The sequence below is a fragment of the Pseudorasbora parva genome, chromosome 13, assembly GCF_024679245.1.
Source record: "Pseudorasbora parva isolate DD20220531a chromosome 13, ASM2467924v1, whole genome shotgun sequence".
NCBI lineage: Eukaryota > Metazoa > Chordata > Actinopteri > Cypriniformes > Gobionidae > Pseudorasbora > Pseudorasbora parva.
The window spans coordinates 9981635-10007524 of record NC_090184.1 but is presented as its reverse complement, the minus strand read 5'-3'; the positions used below and the strand labels follow the sequence as shown (position 1 = coordinate 10007524).

The window sequence follows — 25890 nt, the reverse complement described above, 5'->3', positions numbered from 1 at the left end:
TCTGATTGATTCATCGACTTTTTGCACCCAAGATGATGATGAAAGTCTGTGGCTGAATCTGAAAATGCCCCCTAAACTCTAATTCGCTATTCCCTATGTTAGTCCACTAAAATAGTTCACTTGAATGAGTGAATGAAAACGAGTGTGTCAGTGAAGTCAGACAGCCGTTGAGTGTACATCGGCTGTACACTCGTTAGTGAAATGAGTGCACTCATTAAAATAACGTCCACTATGGTTTAAGACATCAGTCCCCTTTTTGAGGGTATAGGACTTTAACTTTTTACTGAGGCTGAATAAAAAATAACAAATTAAAGGGTTGTCAAGGGCAAAATGTCTTTCACGTTTGCTTAGAGATGGCAGGAACCAGGAGCCAAGTTTTTAGGGATTTGTGTCAGTGACATAAATGCAATAATTTAAGTTGAGAAAACATTTTTTTTAGGTGTTACCAACTGAAATATTTTTTATTTTATTTTAAGTTTATATAACTTTAGGACAATTTATACATTTAATTTGGAATGCAGTGAAAATAAGTTAGACCAAAGTAAATAATAGGATTGAATTAATATAAATGTGATTGACCAACATTAAGTTGATAAAACATCATCATTTAAGTTGAGAAAACATAGTTGATCCAACTGTTTGCTTTTTACAATGTATATATTTTAAATCATATAAGCAATAAGTACTCTTTTTTTTTTAAAGTACACTAATGTACTTTTCCACAAAGGATTCATTGTAATTGCATGGGACATCATGACCATGCATTATTTAAATGAATGGTTCACTTAAAAATGAAAAAATGTTCACTTTCTTCTGCAGAACACAAAAGAATATATTCTTAGGAATATTGGGGGTAATACTGTTTTGGTTAGCTTTTAGCCTTTAAAATGCATATTTTGTTTTTCATGGAAGAAAGATAGTCCTACAGATTTGAAAGGACATGACATAACTTCTTTTTAGGTTATCTATTCCATTATTTTTTTCTCTGCTTTTGGTTTCCAACCTAACTTTGGAACTTTGATCAACACAAAATGTTTAAGTCAGCGTTTCTGTTCTCCACCACAGTTTCCACTTCTATGGCATGTACTCCCTTGTAACATCCTCGATGTTGCTAACTCAAAGCTTTAACCTTCAAAGAGCTCACTGACCTTTCTGTAGCAGAGCAGGCCTTGACCTTTATGTACACTGAGTGTGGGTTAACATCAGCACAAAGAGAGGCAAACCAGCTCTGGCAGAAAGGCCAAAAGCCACAAAGATGCGCTCTAAAACCTTATTAGCCTTGGCTTCATAAATACTTTATGGATAATAAATGTAGTGACTCATCTGAGCTGGCTTTAATTGAATACAATTTGTCTGTATAACCATATGAACTCAACTCATAAAACTCAAATATCATATCAGACAAGCACTGTGTGAAATCTGTTTGAGCAGGAACCAGACGTTTTGTTATAAACAAAAGTGGGGGGCACACAGATTTCATTAACTATTGATGCAATGCAAGCTAACAATAATCTGCTTATTACATGGCTGCTCACTAAATAAATGAACACAATGTATTTGTAACAGTTATGCTCTCTCTTATGTCCTGTTTAAGTTCATTTTCACTCGTTTCCCTGGTTGTTCATTAGCTCTTACACACCTGTTTCTCCCTGCATGTTTAAACCCTTTGTTCATTCAGTTTCTTGGTCTGGTATTGTCTTTATGTGGTTGTGTTTATACTCTTACTCAGGGATTGACATTAAATGTTTTGCTCACCAGCCACTGTGGCTAATCGTTTGCCAAAGTTACTAGCCACACGGTATTTTCATTGGCCAGAAACTGCCCTTATAGACTGTGGTGAGGTGAACGAGCGAGGGACATGGGAGGAGCGAGTGAGGCCGGGGACGTGATTGCGAAGGAGCGTCACCTGCGAGCCACACCGGTCTCGAGTCTTCTCATGAGGGAGCTTGGAGGCATTTAAGGATGAGTGACACCAGTCAAGGAGGAGAGAGAACCAGGCCTGGACTTTATGTTGAGTTTTGTTTATGTTTTGTTATGTGTGTGTGGGCAGTCGTCCGTGAGGGGCTGCCCACGGTTTACTTTCGTTTTGTTTATTTAACAAAAATTGTTAAAAGTTCGCCGGGTCCTGCCTACTTCCTTACCATCTACAAACGTTATTACAAAGACATTTTAACTCTTTTCCCACCAACGTTTTTAAAAAAAAGTTGCCAGCCACCGCCAGGGTTTTTAACAATTTTCACCAAAATGTAATAGCCCATAGAATATTTTGTTTAATGAATATCTGAGCATGCAATATATCAAAATAAAGAGCTGACCCTCTTCTTTTAAACAAACAAACAAAAAAAAATGTTTTATTCTAGCTTCATGCATTCCTTTTTTATCAACACTTGAATATGGGTAGGCTTCATAAAAAGCAACATTTTGAACAAAAAGCTGAGAAAATCAAATTTTTGTGAAAGACTGTTTCCAGGTCAGATTCAGAGCGATGATCAAACACAGATGGAGTAGATCGAGTCCATCAACACCCCTAATGCTTGCACAGTCCTGTAGCTCGTACTGGGTCCACATTATATTCAGTAACATTAGATACGTTTTGATTCATATGCTGTTTAATGAGGATGATCACGTTGTTTTTAATATGCATATGATTACATGCGATCGCTCGTTTCACTGCGTCTTCCTCACGTGTGTTTTGATCAGGAGATTAAGTACTCTCATTCAGAAGATGCGCAATAGCGCCCCCTAGTGCCCGACAGTGAAAACACGGAAAATTCCGTTATTGGCCTGGAAGCGTTTTCTCACAAATAACGGAAATTTCAGTGTTTGTGGGGAAAGAGTTAACATTATCTCATAATTTGGCAGCGGGTATATTAGGCTGCTGTCACTTTAAGACCTGATGCACGGATCCATTATACTGTTACACGTGCATTTTTTTTCTCAACTCTGTTTACATTTACATACTGAATATTACTGCCGTTTACGTGAATAATTGCCATGACAGGCATTTTGACATTATTTTGTGGGTACTTGATGGTTTGAGTGCAATAAGGGAGCGAATACTAATTCAGGACTGAATAAATTCATGACTCTGTGACAAATTGTCATGGCAAGGCGATTGGGTCAGAGTGGCTTGTGGGTTGTTCTTGGTCAGGGGTGGTGAGAATTTACCAACAGTGATCCGAAGAGGGACAAACCACAAACCGGCGACAGAGTGTTGGGTGCCCAAATCTCATCGATGCACAATGACAACAAAGGCACGCTAGCGTCGCAAGTAGATTGTAGAGAAATGGAAGAAGGTGGTTGGATGAGTCCCGTTTTCTTTTACACCACAAGGATGGCCCTGTACAATACATGTGCGCCGTTTACCTGGGGAAATGGTGGCAGCAGGATCCACTGTGGGACAATGACAAGCCAGGAGTGTGACGCTCTGGGCAATGTTCTGCTGGGGAACCCAGGAGCGTAAATTTGACACTTGCTACCTACCTAAACATTGTTGCAGACCAGGTACACTACTTCATGACAATGGTGTTCCCTGGTGGCCTTTTTAAATAGGATAATGCACTATGCACACATTGTTCAGGAATGGTTTGAGGAGCATGATGAAGAATTCAAGGTGTTCCACTGGCTTGCACATTCCCCAGATCTCAATCCAATTGATCATCTGTGGGATGTGCTAGACCAACAGGTTCTATCCACGGGGGCTCTACCTCCCACAGGAGTCGAAAGATCTGCTACTAACCTCATGGTGCCAGATAACATAGACGCCTTGTAGAGTCCATGCCTCGGCAGGTCAGTGCTGTTTTGGCAGCATGCAGAAGACCAAAAGCATATTAGGTAGGTGGTCAAAATGTTTTGGCTTATCAGTGTACAAGAGTTATTGACCAACCACAATCAAGTATTTCAGAGCGCTGTATACTACTGTAAATAGATTATATATCAATATATATTGATTTTAGAGACATATCCATTTGACTAACCAGCCTCCTCTATTACCCACATAATATACTTAGCTTGCCAAATATAGTCAAAGATAAATAATATGCAGAGCGGGTATTCATCAACATCAGTAAGATTCGATCAGAGTTGGCTATATTTGAGTTTCTGAGAATTCATGACATGCTATAGAGTGTCTTCCCTCAAGCTTTCACCCGCTGAGTTGAAATTCAAGAAGGCCACTATAGTAAGGTATACATTTCATATGCTGTGAAGCTCCCTTAGAATGCTCAATAAGAATCCTAGAATATATTTTAGAATACATTTTAATCTTAAACAATTACTAAATTACAAAACTGTTTCATCATTAAGTAGTAAATCAAATTATTTTTTTGAAGATAAATGGAGAAGGTTTTACAAACCTGATTCCAAAAAAGTTCGGACACTGTACAAATTGTGAATAAAAACAGATTGCAATTATGTGGAAGTTTCAAATTTCAATATTTTATTCAGAATACAGCATGGATCAAATGTTTAAACTGAAAAAATGTATAATTTTAAGGGAAAAATAAGTTGATTTTAAATTTCATGGCATCAACACATCTAAAAAAAAGTTGGGACAAGGCCATGTTTACCACTGTGTGGCATCCCCTCTTCTTTTTATATCAGTCTGCAAACGTCTGGAATTGAGGAGACAAGTTGCTCAAGTTTAGGAATAAGAATGTTGTCTCATTCTTGTTTAATACAGGCTCTTAGTTGCTCAACTGTCTTAGGTCTTCTTTGTCGCATCTTCCTCTTTATGATGCACCAAATGTTTTCAATGGGTGAAAGATCTGGACTGCAGGCTGGCCCTTTCAGCACCCAGATCCTTCTTCTACGCAGCCATGATGTTGTAATTGATGCAGTATGTGGTCTGGCATTGTCATGTTTGAAAATGCAAGGTCTTCCCTGAAAGAGACGACGTCTGGATGGGAGCATATGTTGTTTTAGAACTTGGATATACCTTTCAGCATTGATGGTGCCTTTCCAGATCTGTAAGCTGCCCATGCCACATCATCCAATCCCATACCATCAGAAATGCAGGCTTCTGAACCGAGCGCTGATAAAAGCTTGGGTTGTCCTTATCCTTTTGAGCCCGGATGACATGGCGTCCTAGTTTTCCAAAAAAGAACTTCAAATTTTGATTTGTCTGACCACAGAAAAGTTTTCCACTTTGCCACAGTCCATTTTAAATGAGTCTTGGCCCAGAGAAAACACCTGTTCTTTTGGATCATGTTTAGATAATGCTTCTTTTTTGAACTATTTGAACTATAGAGTTTTAGCCGGCAATGGCGAATGGCACAGCGGATTGTGTTCATCGACAATGTTTTCTGGAAGTATTCCTGAGCCCATGTTGTGATTTTCATTACAGTATCATTCCTGTATGTGATGCAGTGCTGTCTAAGGGCCCAAAGATCACTGGCATCCAGTATGGTTTTCCGGTTTTGACCCTTATGCACAGACATTGCTCTGAATCTTTGGATGATATGCACTGTAGATGATGATAACTTTTATTTTTTTCTCTGAGAAGCTCCTTTCTGATATTGCTCCACAATTTTTTTGCCAAAGTATTGGGAAAATTGGTGATTCTCTGCCCATCTTGACTTCTGAGAGACACCGCCACTCTGAGAGGCTCTTTTTATACCAAAACATGCAAACTGGCCTAATAAGTTGCAAATTGGTCCTCCAGCTGTTCCTTAAATTTTATGGCCTCTTATTTCTACCTGTCCCAACTTTTTTGGAATGTGTAGTTCTCATGAAATCCAAAGTGACCCAGTATTAGGTACGACATTTCAAAATGTCTCACTTTCAACATATGATATGTTATCTGTATTCTATTGTGAATAAAATGTATACCCTCATAAAAAAGTTTATGATATTGCTAAATTATTGCATTCCTTTTTTTATTCACAATTTGCACAGTGTCCTAACTTTTTTGAAGTTTTTGTACTTCAAAACGTGTAAATCACGTTTAAATCAATGGGCCCTATCATACACTGAACTGAAAACGACTGTGCCATTGGACCACAATAACTATGGTCTAAAGTCAATAGTGCGTTATTTTTTGTGTTATTTAAAGAGCGAGTTAGCAATATGTGCCTAATGGCAGGTGCACAATGTGCATACACTCTGCTTATTATACACACAGAGCAGCAGCAAAAGTAATTACGAGAAAAATGAGCACAACATTGAAATCCAGTCGGGAATGCTGGGACTAATATAAATAGAGCTCTGCACTATTCAGCACTGTTATTTATAGTCTGATTACAGTTGCTGAATAGATAAAAGACAAAACCCAATGTTGCTTTTATATAGTAGAACTCGTTTATGCATGTTTAAATATGCATTTTAAAGGCTAAAATAGAAAAGTATATGACTAGTCTGAGATCGGATGCATTAGAGTTGGACTCGTGAGAATATCAGTTTTTATAAGACCCTGATTCTTAATTAGTTTAGAGAGAAGAAAACCCAAAGCAGAGGAAATGAAAACAAGCAAGCAACAAAATATGGGGATAATAGATTTATTTATCTTTTGGAGATTATAAATATATTTTTGTACAATTTTAATATTTAAACAAAAAAATGTGACATATGAGGACACAAACGTGTATAATGACATGGTACGACACAGGTATTACAAGGAGAGGGTGACATATGAGGACATTGGCCATGTCCCCACTTTTCAAAATGCTTATAAATCATACAGGATGAGGTTTTTTTAGAAAGTAAAAATGCAGAATGTTTCCTGTGATGGGTCGGTTTAGGGGCAGGGGCAGTGTAAGGGGATAGAAAATACGGTTTGTACAGTATAAAAACCATTACGCCTATGGAATGTCCCCATATGTCACAGTGTATTTCACAATGCACACTGACTCATGGGTACATGTGTCACTGTGGGGATCTAAATTGAGGTCCCCATGTGGAAAAAAAATGTGGTCCTCATGAGGAAACTTACGAATCATACTAGTGATGTTTTTTGAAAATGTAAAAGCTTTCTGTGATGGATAGGTTTAGGGGTATATTAATCCATATGTCCCCACAAGGACAATGATTGATATTTCTTGGATATTGCCCTATTTGTGGGGACATCTTTGTTTGTCCCCATAACATACCACATACAGGTCTTGTTCACTATGTGTGGACACTCCATAGACTATCCATATGTTTGTATACTGAACAAACTGTATGTTCTATCCCCTTACACTGGGGAAACTAAATATTCAACTATATCACTGATCTGCCCACAATGACACTATATGATAACTGAAATGAGCTGATGACATCACCGTTTTCTCCAGAGCGGATATATAGCCAAATCTATTTCTGTTGCATTATTTTCCTGTTTAACACTGAAGCTGCTTTGAAACAATTGACATTTTAAAAGCTCTATATGAACAAAGTTGACTTGACTTGATGGGTAGGTTTAAAGAATACAATATACAGTACGGTTTTTACAGTATAAAACTATATATTATTACAAATTATATGAACTCATTATGTCAATGTAATGTCCCCAAAACATTTGTGTATGTGTGTTATTAATATGTTGGCATTTGTATGTTTATAATGTTACAAGGTTTGCATTTTACAGGCTCTCCATATGTTAATACTGTGGATATCAATGTCTATAAAAATATAAAACTGTGCATGTACACATAAGATTACCTACAGGAACTAATGAGATCACATAGTTATAAAGGAAGAAAGAAATGCAACAAGGGAGAACGGACCCTGATTAATTTACAAAGTTGGCTTGAGGTTTCTAATAACGTTCATGTCTTTTTATTTTATTTGTCGTTTGAGGTGAAAACCTGCTACAATCAATTTTAGTCAGATAATGAAACATCTTATCAATCCAGCACAAAGCCCCGAGGTACAACAACATCTCTGTTTAATCAGCCAGCACCTGCGTTAAGAAAGACAGGTCGTGTTGTATCCTGTTTATGTTTTGACAGTTTTTAGAGCGAGATAAATAATTATTCCCATCTGGCTTTCTTTTACAAGCACAAACCCACATACATTGGATTATGCTACCATCAGACACAACTAAATCACAGCATTTTATCACTATTTTAGTTGGCTTCAGGTAAAATCCCAGTGTCTGCGTTAGCTTCATGGCTGTGTGAGCTCAGAGAACATCTTCTCTAAAAGGCAGTTCCAAGTGCAAAGAGTGTCTGACAGCGCGCTTAATTTACTCCTTAATACTTACGGGAAGCAATATAGCTCTAAATTGAAACAATGACAGATGATCCACTCTTGTGCATAGCTTGATCGTTTTAATTGCTTTGCTTTGGGTTTTTTGATACTTTTAAAAGCAAATTTAATAACCATTGCACCAGCGGATATACTCTGCATCAGCAACTGCACGCCATTTTCCTAATTAAAAAAGTGGTGATTAATGTTTAAATAGAAAAAGTTGCATGCTCAGATATGTTGCAAGCTTGAGGTGTGCTATTAAATGATAATAAGCATCTCAGAATAATAATGTGGTGCATGTGCGTTCATGCAAGACGGTAATTAAACACAGCTGCATGCTTAAGAGCAAGTATTCCTTACGCATGCCTGATAGACACAGGCAAATTCATTTCTAGGAATGAAATAGGACAGAAATAAAGGTAGAGCATGCAAATGACACGTTATATACATTTTCTTTTTTTCAGATGCATTGTCAAGATGTAATGTCCACAGAAGGTTTTTTAATGTGGGGTTGGGAAAAGGTCACAGGTCATGTGGTTTGGGGTAACACATTACAAGTAACGCAAAATATGTAATCAGGTTACTTTTTCAAGCAAGTAACATTACTTAGTTTGCCCATTTATTGACTGAAATCTCTCCTGTCTCTATGTTGAAAGAAATCAGGAGTAAAAACAGATTCAGTATTCCTCAAAATTAATAAAAGCATTGAAATGCAAGAATATAACGCAAACTTGCATCTCAAAATATGTCAGAGCCATTGGATTGTCTCAAGATGTTGTTTAGGCATATGATGTCTAAGGCATGTTTTTAAAAGCTACTTAAATGTCTTAATTGAACTAAAGTCAAGTTGTGGATTAGTCTAAGCCCTGTCAGTGAAAACAAACCTTTATGTATTTAATCTCACTAGTGTCTTTGCTGCTGACATTTAATGATCCAATTCAAACATACTGATAAGCAAAAATGACTTCACATAACCAAACGTCAACCCAATTTCTGAGACCGCACGGGCTGTTTGTTTTTCAACAGCGTATGCACCAGCCAAGTAGATCAGTAGATCCTTTAAGTCCTGTAAATTGTCAGGAAGAGACCCCATGGATCGGACTTTTTTGTTCAGGACATCCCACAGATGCTCGATTGGATTGAATTTGGAGACCTAATCAACACCTCAAACTCGTTGTGCTCCTCAAACCATTCTTAAACCATTTTTGCTTTGTGGCAGGGCACATTATCCTGCTGAAGGAGGCCGCAGCCACCAGGGAATAACGTTTCCATGAAAGGGTGTACATGGTCTGCAGTGCACCTACTTAGGTAGGTGGTACATGTCAAAGTAACATCACATGGATGACCAGGCCACCTTCTTCCATTGCTTCGTTGGCGCTTTTTTGGCAGTGGACAGGGGTCAGCATTGGCACCCTGACTGGTCTGCGGCTATGCATCCCAATATGCAACAAACTGCGGTGCACCGTGTATTCTGACACCTTTCTATCAGGACCAGCATTACCTTCTTAAACAATTTGAGCTGCAGTAGCTCGTCTGTTTGATTGGACCACACAGGCCAGCCTTCACTCCCAACGTAAATCAATAAGCCTTGGCCGCTCACGACCCTGTCGCCGGTTCACCACTGTTCTTTTCTTGGACAACTTTTGATAGATACTGAACAGTCCAGACCGGGAACACCCCACAAGAGCTGCAGTTTTGGAGAAGCTCTGTCCCAGTCTAACCATCACAATTTGGCTGTTGTCAAACTTGCTCAAATCATTACGCTTGACCACGTGACTTTTTATCAAATGAATGCACCTCTGCTGAATAAAAGTATTCATTTTGGGCTTGCCGCTTACTGCTCCAAGTCAAAAGATCACAAATCGCTATGATATTTTAATATCTAGATATAGTTGTCTAGATATCCTTTTAATTCTTCCGGCTATTTAATGGTAAAAAGGTCATAGTCTGATCTCTTTGAAAACAAATAGCACAACTCTTCTTAGCAAGCCATGGCATAAAGGAGTTATCTGCACTATTCACCATGGCATAAGGTTTAGGCAATGATTCACAAAGATCATCCTAAAAAGTGCTCAGATGAAGCCTCATCCTGTGAGCAGTTGGCCATTAGGAGCTGTCCGCAGACCGGGTGCTGAAACAATAGAGCACACAGTACTTGTCTTACAGCACATCCACAATGCTGCAATCTAGAGGGAAGCCTGCAAGTGATCTAAACATGTAATTGTGTTGTTTTACACATAATCAGACTACTTCGAAATGCATATTTTAGTATTTACAGCTTGTCGTTTACCCATGATGATTGTAATATGTACTATATCCTTTCTGCACTAGACTTGGAGCAATTATGTTAACAGTGGACTGCAGAAAACAGCGTGCTGCTGTGAATTATTAATAATGCAAATGTTTGGCAGCGCAAAAACAATAAAGCACTACAGCATCAAAAGCTTACTGTCAACACCCAAGCTATTTGTATTAAGATAGATGTATGTAGGATTATTTGGCTTCACTGGAAAAGTTTTCATCGGAAACAGTATTAGCATATTCTCTGGCTCACGGGTCTCTGCAGCTGCTGGAACAAAATTACACCACTTAACAAAAAGTGAAAGATGTGTAATAAAGTATACAGTAGACATTTATATCATTTATTCACCATCATGTCGTTTCAAATATGAATGACTTTCACAAAAGGAATTTTTGATAACAAGAACTACAAAAGCGGTCATGTGCGATATTTCATGTATTCTCAAGTCAAAGAATAGTTTTTTACAGCTCTAAACCGAATCATAATTGCATCTTGATGCTCCAAGGTTCTATGTGCACAAATGAGAATGAGAGAGAGGAAGATTTTCAGTGAATAATAAAAAAGGAGGAAAGACTTAATGGTATGATGATATATAGTGTGTGATGGTAGAAATGTCAACTGGTAAAGATACTGTGTGTTTTGCAGTATATCTGTGACACAATGCATCTGCTTTATGATAGCCAGCTATGTAAATTGTGTCAGATGGGCGCTTTAAAAGTAGTCAGCTTCACTGATTATGATTTCAGTTTTTTATGTCTGGTCACAGGTGTTTGAACGTGGCTCATCCAAGCATATTTGTAACGAATTACACCCTTCAATGTTTTGTTTTTAACCAAGCATTATATAACGAAGCAGCTGTTTTTACACAGATGCCAGATTCATTTCTAATCGAATTTCGTTTAAATCCATAAAAAAGTAATCATATAAGATAAAGTACAACTGTACCTACAACTGCAACTAACAACTAAACATTTCAACTATGCAAATAAATAGATATAACATGATATTGTCCACCCTTGTTTTGCACCGACATGATGGTAAGTATATTAATTTTTTGGCTGAATTATTTCATTCAAAGTAGATGGGTTCATATGTTCATATCAGGCTGAGCTCATTGACGTAACACATTTCTCTTGCTCTATTTCAGTCAATTCTATCATACAATTTGCACAAAGTGATTATAACTGAAAAAATGCACAGAGCTGAAACACTAAAAATGTTGTGTAGTTCTAGAGAACAGACGTGCAGACCCTGTTCCTCATAAAGACTAAATCTGTGGCCATTGGGACTTGTTAGTGGATATTACAAACCATCATCGTTGCATTGTAATTACATATAAAACACTTTATAACAAGAGTATCTGTGCCTTTGTGTGAAGCAGAAAACATGCCCACGGTATAATCAAGACTCTCTGTTATCCGTGCAGGCGTCTGAAAGATCTGACAGCATTTCGATCCAAAAGCGTTTTTTGATACTGAGCTCAAAGATAAAGTGTTCCACGTTCAATCTTTGATTCTCTTAATGCCACAGCAGCCATTATTCCAAACGTCAAGGCCGACTTCATTCAATTAACATTCCTGCCATATCCTATTCAGCTATTAGGAATAATAAGAAAACATCCCTCAACCTTCCGCACTGCAAAAAAAAAAAAAAAAAAAAAAAAAGGTATGTATCCTAAGAAATTGCATAATAGCACCTATGTCAAACACTAAATTAACACGCTCATTTTTTAGGGTCAGGAAAGGTAGAAATCAATCCTTAAGATACCAAATGCATGTCTTTATTCCTCATAAATTGATAATAATAATAATGCATGGTCTGATTAACCATTCGATGCATTGTATCCTTTACTTCAAAACTAGAACAATCATATATCATCACAAATATTGCACATCTGTCTAATTCAATAGTAAACAGTCCAGAGGTTCGCTCCCATTTTTCACTAATACAACATATCACTGATATGCGATATGAAGATGTTCAGCAGAAGAGCTCATGCGCTGAGAGAACTCATTTATAGCACACAGACTCTAAAACTTCACCGCAGGTCATAAGTCTCATATAGTCATTTACAGACTTGTGATTTGTCTCACAATGATGTCAAGCATGCAGAGAAATGCCAGAAGCAACAGTTTCGCAAGGGATTCAAAGGCAAAATCAGGAATGCATTAATTAAAAAGTACAGACACCGGGAGAATATGATCCGACGGACACAGAAAGAGCAATTAGAAGATGAGATAAAACGAGACATTGTTCAAAAGGTACGTACTGTGCTTCTGAGGCAGCGCTCCAATATTCGCCATGCTCTTCTGTGAGTTCAGTGCACATGTGTGAGAGTGAGTGAATGAATGAGAGAGCGAGACCTTCCCCTTTCTCTGTGCTGTAATGTTCACACCAGTAGTGACGGTGTGGCAACAAGGAGGAAGGGGGTTATGATGTTACAAGATAGAGCGAGCGAGGAAGAGAGAGAGAGAGAGCAGGAGAGATAAGCAGAGAAAGGAAGGGAGAGGGGGGTGAAATAGTATGGCATTAAACAATAAAGCAAAAGCAGATACGTAGAAAAAAAAATCAATGCCAGGGTGCTGAGATCAAGAGAAGAGGTTGACATCCAGAGAGAGCGTGAAGGAAAGTGAGAGTTATGAGACTAGAGGAAACATTGTGTGTGTGTGTGTGTGTGTGTGTGTGTGTGTGTGTGTGTGTGTGTGTGTGTGTGTGTGTGTGTGTGTGTGTGTGTGTGTGTGTGTGTGTGTGTGTGTGTGTGTGTGTGTGTGTGTGTGTGTGTGTGTGTGTGTGTGTGAGAGCCTGTTTATGTGGTTTATGAGGACAGAAATTTGTATAACTACATGGGTATTACACTGGTATTACACTATAAATGTGGTTTATGAGGACATATTAAATGTCCTCATAATTCAAATGGCCTTAAAAACATACCAAATTTTTGTTTTTTTGAGAAAGTAAAAATGCAGAATGTTTCCAGTGATGGGTAGGTTTAGAGGCAGGGGCAGTGTAAGGGGATAGAAAATACGGTTTGTGCGGTTGTGAAGGCTAAGGCCACACATATATGCTATATATTTATTTTGAATATTTATTTTGAAATGTTATTGTTTGACTTATTTTTTTCCCCTCTTTATATTCATATATTGTATTTATTTATTTATTTGTTTTGGTGTATATTTGGTATTACATTCTCATTGTGTTGGTTTTGTAAGATTGTTTGTGTTTTATTTATTTTTATGTATTTGTTAAAATCCTAACCAAACGGTTGTACTAGGGGTGTGCGCATTTGAGATCTAAAAAAGGAGATCGCGCCCGTTCATGACTAGAGTGCACGCTAGAGAATGAATAAATTCCACTAGACAAAGTTATGAGTGTAACAATTTTATTTTGTTTGAGTTGTTTCCTTACCCGAGGTTTTCGCCGAAGCCCATGACTGCAGCATGGAGCGGAGATCGGACTAAACGGATGTGCCGTTTTCGGAAACCTTTTATTATTATTTTGGGGAATTATGGGAAATGTAGGGTTTTGTTTAATATGTGTTTGGATCATTTGTTGAGGGGTGTTTTTGTTAATTTGAATGGATATATTTTTGTGTATAATATTTTGTGTATATTTATTTCTATTATTGCTTTATGGTGCATGTGAGTTTTCATATGTTTCTGGAGTTTGTTTATGTGAATATTTTTCAAAAACGTGAAACCATGAAATGAGATATTTGTGAGACCCTTGGGTAATGCAATGGTTTGGTCTAATTTCTTAAAAATGAGTTTGGTTTCGATGGTGAGGCAGTTCTGGTGAGGGATCCCGGTCATATAACATCAGAGACCCAGAGCTCATTTTGTTTTCCCCTTGCATTTCGTTATTGATTTAATTTGATGTGACCCTTGTATAAGTTATTTGTTTTTCCCTCTTGAATAAATCAAGAATTTTGTTTACTTTATGAATGCCTCCTGAAAAGTTTTTGGAAGAACCCGACAAAATGGTGGCAGTGGTGGTTTTCGGTCCATGAAGAGGCTGTTCATAGCAAGTCAAGTGTAGAAGAAATGGCGCCTAAGAGAGCAGTGCGTGCTGTTGTCCCTCCGGCTGATATTGAGGTCCTACCAGATGAGGGAGGAGTCTTGATGGAGGATGCGACAGGTGCGATGGAGCAAGGGGCCGAAGAGGAGGCTGAGGGAGATGTGCGGGAGCTTAAGCGTATGTTTCAACGGTTTATGAGTGATCAGCAAGAAAGAGATGCCCGTCGGACGCAAGAGACGGCTCGACAAGAGACGCGATGGAAGTCGCTTCAGCATCAGTTCCATCAACTGCAAGGTGAAGTTAACCGTCGAGTTGCGTTGGAGGACGCGCAAGGCCGGGGAGCCGCCGAGTCAGATGAGCTGCCAGCTTCCAGTAGCTCCCGTATTATGAGCCCTGCATATGCGCTGAACGAACCGAAGATGCAACAGTTGAGTGACTCGGATGATATCGAGCATTACTTAACCACATTTGAACGAATTGCGGGGGTGTGCAGGTGGCCGAGGGGAGACTGGGCCATTAAACTTGTCCCGTTGTTAACGGGCAAAGCGCGCAGTGCGTACGTGGCCATGGATGTTGCGGACGCAGGTGAATACGCGCTGGTGAAGGAGGCTATTTTAAAGAAATATTCCATTAACCACGAAACATACCGGCAGAGATTTCGTGAGATGGGAGTGCTGGAAGAAGAGGCCCCTAAAGAACTGTATGTTCGACTAAAAGATCTGTATCAGAAATGGGTGAGACCGGCAGAGAGGACGAAGCAGGAGATTGGAGAGATTATTGTCCTTGAGCAGTTTCTCCGGATGCTTAGCCCAGATCTGCAGACGTGGATCAAAGAACACGGCCCGTCTACGGCTGAGGAAGCGGCACATCTGGCGGACGTCTTCGTGGCAGCGCGACGTAGAGCTGAGCCTTGGAGTTTTGCGCGCTGGAAGACAGCGCGGGACCGATCTTTCCGACGACCGAGCTCAACGTCTCAAAGTAGTAAGTCTTCAACTGAGGCAAGTGTAAATCGAATTGAGAACTCTGGTGCCTCTGTTTTAGAGACTATTAAGTGTTACAAATGTGGTCAGTTGGGTCACAAAAAGCCAATGTGCCCACAGTGGACAAGAACACTGACTAATATGTGTTATGTGCCTAGAGAAAGCATACCTGAATCTGTTAACTCTGTCGTCCTAAAACAGGTAACCAGAAATGTGGAGGTGAATGGAAAGAAAGTGACTGCCTTGATAGATACAGGCTGTACGCAAACGTTAGTTGAATCTGAACTAGTACCATTATGGGTTAGTTGCAATGCGCCAGTCATAGTGAGATGTGTTCACGGGGAGGAGCGGCAGTATTCTGTTGCTGATGTGTATATGGGAATAGAGGGGCAAACCTATTTGATGAGGGTAGGGCTTGCACAGAATTTACCATATCCAGTAATTCTGGGTCATGATTTCCCTGCTCTGATGGATTTGTTACCTGTGCGAGATTCGTGTAATATAGTACTGACGCGTTCTCAAAGCAAACAGCGTGAATGTGATGAGGAAAATACCCTGTCGTCTTTACCTTTTTTTGATTCGGAATTAGCTGTGAGTCAGTTTAAGATAAGGAAGTCCAGAAGGGAAAGAAGGCAGGATAAAATTAAGAGCGCGGTAGTGCAGTCTAGGGAAATAAAAAACCCTGATAAACTGTTAAATGCTGATCAGCTTCCAATACCTGACGACGTGAGGCAGGTCCAGAAAGAGGACCGTGAAATTGCAGAATTGCGGTCACAGGTGGAAGAGGCAATACAGAAAGGGCAGAATGAAGTAGTCTGTCAGGGAAAATATTTCTGTGTGATTAATGACCTGCTGTATCGGAAAACAGGGGATAAATTACAAGTGGTGTTACCTGTGAGTATACGGAGCACCGTGATGACGTTGGGGCATTCCATTCCGTGGGCGGGACATTTGGGGAGGCGAAAGACGCAGTCGAGGATTGGTAAGCATTTTTACTGGCTTGGTATGTCTAAAGATATTGCTGAATTTTGTAAAGCTTGCCCTGAGTGTCAGTGGAACTCGCAGGCCACATAAAGTACCCTTAATTCCCTTACCAGTCATTGATGTTCCCTTTCAGCGGCTGGGAATGGACATCGTAGGTCCGCTGGAACGTAGTAAGACCGGGTATAAGTATATGCTAGTCATTTGTGATTATGCGACGCGGTTTCCCGAGGTGTTTCCGTTAAAAAACATCAAAGCTAAGGCGGTCGCGTCCTGTTTGGTACAGTTTTTCTCACGAGTAGGTATTCCGAAGGAAATATTGACCGATAGAGGTTCGAATTTTACGTCTCAATTTCTGCAGCAGGTGTATCAGTTGTTGGGAATAAAAGGGTTAAAAACAACTCCCTACCATCCTGAGACGGATGGGCTCGTTGAGAGATTTAATCAAACGCTAGTGCTAATGCTGCGTAAATTCGTGAATGAGGTGGGGACTGACTGGGATCAGTGGCTACCATATCTTATGTTTGCGTATAGGGAGGTTCCACAGGCATCAACTGGGTTTTCACCTTTCCAGTTGATGTATGGGCACGAAGTGCAGGGACCTTTGTCCCTTGTCAGAGAACTTTGGGAGGGGAATTCGGTGACGTCAACTAAAACTAACGTTATTGACTATGTGTTAGCCATGAGACAAAAATTGCAACAGATGACCGAATTTGCTTCTGCCCATTTGAAGGAAGCCCAGAAAAGACAAAAAACGTGGTATGATCGAAAGACAAAGGCGCGGTCTTTTGAGCCAGGTCAAAAAGTTCTCGTAATGCTTCCTACCTCCGAAAATAAATTGTTGGGCAAATGGCAGGGACCGTTTCAAGTGACTAGGAAAATAGGAACAACTACGTATGAGATCGCGACCCCAGGACAGTCACGAGCACATCGAGTACTGCATATTAATTTGTTGAAAAACTGGTACCCACAGGATGAGAGCGCGGTCGTAAATTTGATTAGACTAGTGGAGGATGAGGAGGAGACTGAAGAACAGTACTTGCCTGGTAGCCAACATTCGCCGTCGGTTGATCTCAGCCATCTTTCCGTAGAGCATCGAGCTCAAATTCAACATTTGTGTGAACCTGAGTTGTTCAAAAGTCAGCCAGGCTACACTCCGCTTATAAAGCATAGAATAGTGCTTAATGAAAATGCTCGTCCGAAACGAATGAGTTACCGCATCCCTGAAAGGTTGCTGGCATCTTTTGAAAATGAGGTAACATTGATGCAGCAAATGGGTATAATAGAACCGTCGAAAAGTGAATGGTGTAATCCGGTGGTACTGGTGCCAAAAAAAGATAATACCCTTAGGTTCTGTATCGATTTCCGTTATTTGAATTCCGTCTCAAAATTCGATTCATATCCTATGCCTCGTATTGAGGAGTTAACTGAAAAACTCGGCAAGGCCAAATTTATCAGTACCATCGATTTGAGTAAAGGGTACTGGCAGGTGCCTTTGGACGCAGAGTCGCGAGAGTTGACCGCGTTCCGTACACCGAGGGGGCTAATGCATTTTCGAGTTTTACCGTTTGGGTTACACGGAGCACCTCCAACTTTTCAAAGATTGATGGATTCGGTTTTGGATAAGTTAGGAGAATTTGCAGCGGCTTACTTGGACGATGTAGTCATTTTTAGTACCTCTTGGGAGAGTCATCTCGAACATCTGCGTATAGTTTTTCAACAAATTAAAAATGCCGGTTTAACCATTAATCCTGCTAAATGTTCATTAGTGAAAACCGAGACTGAGTACCTAGGGTACGTATTAGGAAATGGGATAATTAAGCCACAAGTGCAGAAAATAAGGGCCATTCGATCATGTCCTCCTCCAGCTACAAAAAAACAAATTCGATCCTTTCTGGGTTTAGTCGGTTGGTACCGGAAATTTATCCCCCATTTTTCAACCATCGCGGCACCGTTAACTGACTTGATTAAAAAAACACAGCCTAATAAAGTGCAGTGGACGGTAGCCGCTGAAGAAGCGTTCAGGGAATTAAAGCGCGTGCTGAGCAAGGAACCCATATTGCGTAGTCCTGATTTTGAGAAATCGTTCGTCCTGCAAACGGATGCGTCGGATGTAGGGTTAGGAGCGGTCCTGATGCAGGAAGAAATTGAAGGGAGGCATCCGGTGGTGTATTTGAGTCGAAAGTTATTTCCTAGAGAGACTAGATACTCCGTGGTGGAGAAAGAATGTCTAGCTTTGAAATGGGCTCTTGACTCATTGAAATATTATTTGCTCGGCCGAGATTTCGTTATTGAAACGGATCACAAGGCTTTGAAATGGTTGAGTCGAATGAAGGATGCAAATTCTCGATTGACGCGATGGTTTCTCTCTATGCAACCTTTCCGTTTTACAGTGAAGCATCGTCCGGGGGTCGAAAATATAGCCGCCGATTTTCTTTCTCGCTCTCCGTGCGAGAATGCTTAGGTGGGGGGAAATGTGAAGGCTAAGGCCACACATATATGCTATATATTTATTTTGAATATTTATTTTGAAATGTTATTGTTTGACTTATTTTTTTCCCCTCTTTATATTCATATATTGTATTTATTTATTTATTTGTTTTGGTGTATATTTGGTATTACATTCTCATTGTGTTGGTTTTGTAAGATTGTTTGTGTTTTATTTATTTTTATGTATTTGTTAAAATCCTAACCAAACGGTTGTACTAGGGGTGTGCGCATTTGAGATCTAAAAAAGGAGATCGCGCCCGTTCATGACTAGAGTGCACGCTAGAGAATGAATAAATTCCACTAGACAAAGTTATGAGTGTAACAATTTTATTTTGTTTGAGTTGTTTCCTTACCCGAGGTTTTCGCCGAAGCCCATGACTGCAGCATGGAGCGGAGATCGGACTAAACGGATGTGCCGTTTTCGGAAACCTTTTATTATTATTTTGGGGAATTATGGGAAATGTAGGGTTTGGTTTAATATGTGTTTGGATCATTTGTTGAGGGGTGTTTTTGTTAATTTGAATGGATATATTTTTGTGTATAATATTTTGTGTATATTTATTTCTATTATTGCTTTATGGTGCATGTGAGTTTTCATATGTTTCTGGAGTTTGTTTATGTGAATATTTTTCAAAAACGTGAAACCATGAAATGAGATATTTGTGAGACCCTTGGGTAATGCAATGGTTTGGTCTAATTTCTTAAAAATGAGTTTGGTTTCGATGGTGAGGCAGTTCTGGTGAGGGATCCCGGTCATATAACATCAGAGACCCAGAGCTCATTTTGTTTTCCCCTTGCATTTCGTTATTGATTTGATTTCGTATTGATTTGATGTGACCCTTGTATAAGTTATTTGTTCCCTTTATCGAGGGAACTCGCACTGCGTCATCGTAGATGACACATCGGGGGAACGCCCTCTGCGTGACGCTGCTGAGTTCATATCAAAAAAGTCCAATCTTGATTGGTGTTGCGTAATGACGTAACGAGTGACGGCATACCCGGAGGTATAAAGGGACGCCGGCACAAGCAAACGCAGCTTCCTGCTTTCAGCGGTCGCGCTCTGTGTTCTGTCTGTCTATTTGGTGTTGTTTGTCCCGTAGGGCTTATTATATCATTAGATATGGCGAGCGAGCAGTTTAGACGGTGTGTGCCTCCCTGTCCGCGCTTTATTTCGGGCACGGACACACACCAGCTCTGTGTGCAGTGTCTCGGCATGCAGCACGCCCGGGCCGCTCTCGAGGGAGCGGCTTGCGGCGAATGTGATAAGCTGCCGCTGAGAGTACTGCGCTCGCGGCTGGCGGTCTTTGACGAGGCCGGTCAGCCTCGCGAGCCTCGCGGTTCTGGGCCCGCTGTTGCCGAGGCAGAGCGGCGCCGCAGGTCGTGGGGCTCGCAGCTGGATCTGTCAGCGGGATTAGGGAATGTTGAGGCATCTCTCTCTTCCTCTGACGATTCAGAGGATCTTCCGCCACGTGTGGAAGCCCGCGCTGCGGCTTCTTCCCGCGAGGCGGAGGATCAGGTGCTCATGCTGTCCGATTCCGAGGGATCGTTGACAATGAGCACCGAAGCAGGCGCAGTGGGGCAGTCGCCACCCCACTCGCAGGCTATGGAGGAGCTCGTGGAGGTCTTGACTCGCGCTGTGGCCAAGCTGAGCTTAGATTGGCCACAAGAGGAAGTGCACGTCCAGCCGCCAAGCAAGCTGGACGAGCGCTTCTTCAAGCGTCGAGCCCAGCCTCCACGCCGGGGTCTGCCGTTTTTCCCCGACCTGCACAGTGAGCTGTGTAGGGCGTGGGAGAAACCCTTCTCAGCACGTTTGACTACGCCCCCTGCACTTGACTTCGCTAACGTGCTGGGAGCGTCTGAGAAGGGATATGTTGCGCTGCCGAGGGTAGAAGAGGCGCTCGCGGGCCACCTCTCTCCCGAGACAGCAGCTTCATTGAAGACCCCGGCATTGCCCTCGAAACCATGCCGAGAGACTTCGAAGCTGGTGGCGAGGGCATATAGTGCGGCTGGTCGCGCTGGTGGGTGCCTGCACACTCTTGCGGTTCTGCAGGCCTACCAAGCGGACTTGCTGAAGGAGCTCGATGAGGGCGAGGGTCCCTCTCCGGAGGATGTGACTGAGCTGAGGAAGGCAGCGGATTTGTCTCTTCGTGTCACCAAACAAGCGGCCCGTGATATCGGCCGCTCCATGGCGGGTTTGGTGTGCGCGGAGAGGCATCTCTGGCTGAACCTGTCGGGGATCAGGGAGAGAGACAGACACTTTCTCCTTGATTCCCCGGTTTCGCCTTCTGGCCTTTTCGGCGGCGCTGTGAGCACCGTCGTCGAGAGGTTTCAGGAGGTGAAAAAGCAGGCGGCCGCTCTCAGCCAGTTCATCCCTCGCCGCTGGGGCTCCTCCAGCAAGGCTGCCTCGAGCGGGCAGTCTCGGCCAGCAGAGGGCTCCTCGCACCGTGAGGTGCAGAAGCAGAGCGTCGCTTCTCGTGCCCCTCCTGAGGGAGCTTGGCAGAAGAAGCGACGCTCTCGCGGGAAGTCTTCAAAGCCGAAGACCGACCTGAGGGAGGTTATTCAGGCCAAGAAGGCTTCCAAGCGGTCCTAGCTGCGGCAGGACCGCTGAGAGCTGTCCCCCACGGGGCGGAGCGACCGAGGTCGTTCTCCCCCCGAGGCTCTCGGGAAATCGATGTTGTGCTCTCGCAGTCAAAAGGGCTCCGGACCACGTCGTTTCCCCATGTTCGCGCGCGGCTCTGGCCAGCACATATAAAATCTGCGGCAGAGCAGCGACTGCGTTCACACACCGAAAATCTGCCTCGATTAGTCCCTGCCGGTTATCCGCTTCAGGGGGTCGAGGCAGAGGTTCGGTTGATACCCCAGACCAGCCTCGAGAGGTTGGTCCCCTTATCAGAGTATCTCGGCGCATGGTCATGCCTTCCGAATATCTCTGTGTGGGCCCTGCGCACTGTAGAACGGGGATACAGACTGCAGTTCAGAGTTCCCCCCCCGAAATTTGGGGGGATAGTCTGGACAGTGGTCGGTCCCGAGCAGGTGGGGGTAATGGGGCAGGAAGTACGCTCTCTGCTGGAAAAAGGGGCGATAGAAAGGGTCCCCCCGCCAGAAAGGGAGGTCGGGTTCTACAGCCGGTACTTCATAGTCCCCAAGAAGGATGGGGGGTTGCGTCCAATATTAGATCTCAGGCTTCTGAATCGGTCTCTGAGGAGATACAGGTTCAGGATGCTAACCATTCCTGTTATCGTGAGTCAGATCCAGTTCGAGGACTGGTTCGTCACGATAGATCTAAAGGACGCTTACTTCCATATTTCCATCCTTCCCAGTCACAGGAAGTTCCTGAGGTTCGCTTTCGGGGGCGAAGCGTTCCAATATCGGGTCCTTCCCTTTGGCCTAGCCTTGTCACCTCGCACCTTCACGAAGTGCATGGATGCAGCCCTGGCTCCGCTAAGACTCCAGGGCATCCGGGTACTGAATTATATCGACGACTGGTTGATCATGGCCAGGTCATACGATATGGCAGTTCAGCATCGAGATGCTGTTCTAGCACACATGAGGTGTTTGGGGTTGAGACTCAACGCGAAAAAGAGCACGTTGACGCCCTCCCAGAGAATTACGTTCCTGGGAATAGTGTGGGACTCGGTAACGATGCGGGCACACATGTCACCCGCACGTATCGAGACCATACGGGCGGAGGTCTCAAGTATAAGGTTGGGCCACAGCATCACTGTCAAACAGTTCCAGAGACTGGTGGGTCTCATGGCAGCAGCGTCCAGTGTGATTCCACTCGGCCTGCTCCACATGAGACCGCTACAGTGGTGGCTGAGAACCAAGGGGTTTTCTCCGAAGGGGAATCCCTTTCGTATGATCAGGGTAACGCGCAAATGCATTCGTTCCCTGGTTATATGGAAGAAACCTTGGTTTCTGTCCCTGGGGCTAGTATTGGGAGCATCGTGTTGCCGGAAAACCGTTTCAACAGATGCATCCCTTACTGGTTGGGGCGCGGTCATGGAAGGCCGAGGGGCGAGAGGTCCTTGGACAGCCCAGCATGCTTCATGGCACATCAACTGCCTAGAGATGCTGGCTGTCTGGAAAGCTCTGAGGAGTTTTCTCGAGGACCTTCGCGGCCACCATGTCCTGATACGATCCGACAACACTGCCGTGGTATCGTATCTAAATCATCAGGGGGGTCTGAGATCGCGCTCTCTGTACAGACTGGCGCATCAAGTCCTCCTGTGGTCCCACGGGAAACTGTCTTCTCTCAGGGCAGTTTATATCCCGGGGGACCAGAACCAGGGAGCAGACATCCTGTCGAGGCAGGGGCTGAGGCCCGGGGAGTGGCGTCTCCATCCAGAGGTGGTGGAGGCCATATGCGAGAGGTTCGGCCGAGTGGAAGTGGATTTGTTTGCGTCTCGAGAGACGACCCACTGTCCACTTTGGTTCTCCCTCAGGCATCCGGCTCCGTTGGGCCTGGATGCCATGTCACAGGCGTGGCCGAGGCTGCGTCTGTACGCATTTCCCCCGATTGCTCTGCTCCCGGGAGTTCTGGAGCGGGTTCGCCGGGAAGGCATTCGCCTGCTTCTGATAGCACCCCGGTGGCCGACCAGGGTATGGTTCTCCGACATTATGGACCTGCTAGACGACCTTCCATGGCAGATTCCTCTGAGGAGGGATCTGTTGACTCAGGCGGGGGGCTCGATATTTCACCCCCAGCCAGAGTTATGGAACCTGTGGGCTTGGCCCCTGAGGGGGCAGAGCTCATAGAGGAAGGGCTGTCAGCAGGTGTCGTGGAGACTATACTCAGCTCCAGGGCTCCTTCCACCAGGAAGCTGTACAACTTGAAGTGGAGAGTGTTCTCCATATGGTGTAGAGACCGTGAAGTAGACCCAGTGAACTGCGCTGTGGCTTCAGTACTGGAGTTTCTGCAAGATCGGTTTTCCGCCGGGCTTACCCCGTCCACACTTAAGGTGTATGTGGCAGCGAAAGGAGCTTTCCACGCACCATTAGGTGAAGGACCTCTGGGGAGGCACCATCTGGTTGTACGGTTCCTCCGAGGAGCGCGGAGGATGAGACCTGTGGCTCGTTCTAGGATCCCTGCGTGGGATCTGGCAGTGGTTCTCGAAGGGTTGGTTGAGGCCCCCTTCGAACCGCTGGAGTTGGCTGAGGCCAAGAACCTCACGCTTAAGGTAGCTTTTCTCTTAGCCATCACCTCTCTGAGGAGGGTGGGGGACCTTCAGGCATTGGCAGTAACACCCAATTGCTTGGAGTTTGCCCCAGGCAACGTGAAAGCTATCTTGCGGCCGACCCCGGGATACGTCCCCAAGGTACCGTCTAATGCGGTACGGTCGGTGGTTCTCCAGGCTTTTCATCCCCCGCCTCATGTGACGGCAGATGAGGGCAGGCTTCACCTCCTCTGCCCGGTGCGGGCATTGAGGATTTATTTGGAGAGGTCTGCCCAGTGGAGGAAGTCAGACCAGTTGTTAGTGTGCTTTGGTCCACCTAGGAAGGGGCTGCCTGCAGCGAAACAGACAATTAGTAACTGGATTGTCCAGGCAATAGCAACGGCCTATCAGGTGCGCAACTTGCCTTCACCTATAGCCGTGAGGGCTCATTCTACCAGGGGCATGGCCTCCTCGGTAGCCCTCCTTTCCGGAGCTTCTCTGCAAGAGATTTGCGAGGCGGCTGGGTGGGCCACACCGCATACCTTCGTGAGGTATTATAGTCTGCACCTCCCGGTGACGCCAGGCGCTAGGGTGCTCGCCCCCTGATTATGCACTCCGGTTCATGTCATGGGGTGCAAGATAGGCGAGGACTAGTGGGTACTCGTTCCCCGATGTGTCATCTACGATGACGCAGTGCGAGTTCCCTCGATAAAGGGAACGTCTCGGGTTATGAATATAACCCATGTTCCCTGAGAGGGAACGAGACACTGCGTCTCGTAGCCCCGCCTATCTACAGAGCGGCCCGCTTCATAGCAGTAAGCTGCGTTTGCTTGTGCCGGCGTCCCTTTATACCTCCGGGTATGCCGTCACTCGTTACGTCATTACGCAACACCAATCAAGATTGGACTTTTTTGATATGAACTCAGCAGCGTCACGCCGAGGGCGTTCCCCCGATGTGTCATCTACGATGACGCAGTGTCTCGTTCCCTCTCAGGGAACATGGGTTATATTCATAACCCGAGACGTTTTTCCCTCTTGAATAAATCAAGAATTTTGTTTACTTTATGAATGCCTCCTGAAAAGTTTTTGGAAGAACCCGACAGCGGTATAAAAACCATTACGGCTATGGAGAGTCCCTGTATACCAACATGTGTGTGTGTGTGTGTATATATATATATATATATATATATATATATATATATATATATATATATATATATATATATATATATATATATATATATATATATATATATATATATATATATATATATATATATTTTGATTGATAAATGTGTTCATATTGTATTGCAAAACCCTTTTGCTGATACTGAGGAGGGATATGGGTAAAGTTAGAGTGTACAACAACAGTGCAGTTGGTTAGAGTGTAGTTGAAATTAATTACAGATGCAATTGCATGCTGCTAATTTAAAAAATGTAAGTACAATGTAAAAACATGTATGTACACAATAAGTGCATTGTATCAAATAATTCATTTAAATGTTAGTACATAGTAGTAAAGGCCACCTAATATAAAGTGGGTCCCATAATTGGAATCATTTTGTGTTATTAGGTTAAATCATAATATATTAACACAGCCAGCTTTAATCATTGAGAGATTTACTCATGAGGGGATAATTACCTAATAATTTTATTGGTGTCTTACATCCGCGAAGTACAGTTAGTCTAAGCAGTGCATTAATGTAAATGGTGACAGTTATTATGGGAGTGACTTGATGCAGCGCAGGAGATGCTGATAACTTAGCAAAAATGTTTTGTCTATTGTTTAATTAAAGGT

The 25890-nt window shown here is 43.0% G+C and overlaps 1 protein-coding gene across 2 annotated transcripts in view; it reads right to left on the bottom strand.

The window, feature by feature from the left end:
• The window catches only part of plch2a (phospholipase C, eta 2a), a 216446-nt gene that overhangs the window by 140486 nt on the left and 50070 nt on the right, over nucleotides 1-25890 (bottom strand). The window contains exon 1 of one of the 2 annotated variants that reach the window (XM_067413140.1): nucleotides 12741-12882. The exons of the other annotated variant lie outside the window; for it this stretch is intronic. Within the exon in view, the coding sequence (XP_067269241.1) occupies nucleotides 12741-12774 (34 nt within the window). The 5' untranslated portion in view covers nucleotides 12775-12882. Of the gene's footprint in view, nucleotides 1-12740; nucleotides 12883-25890 lie in introns of those variants that run through there. 2 annotated transcript variants of the gene reach the window in all.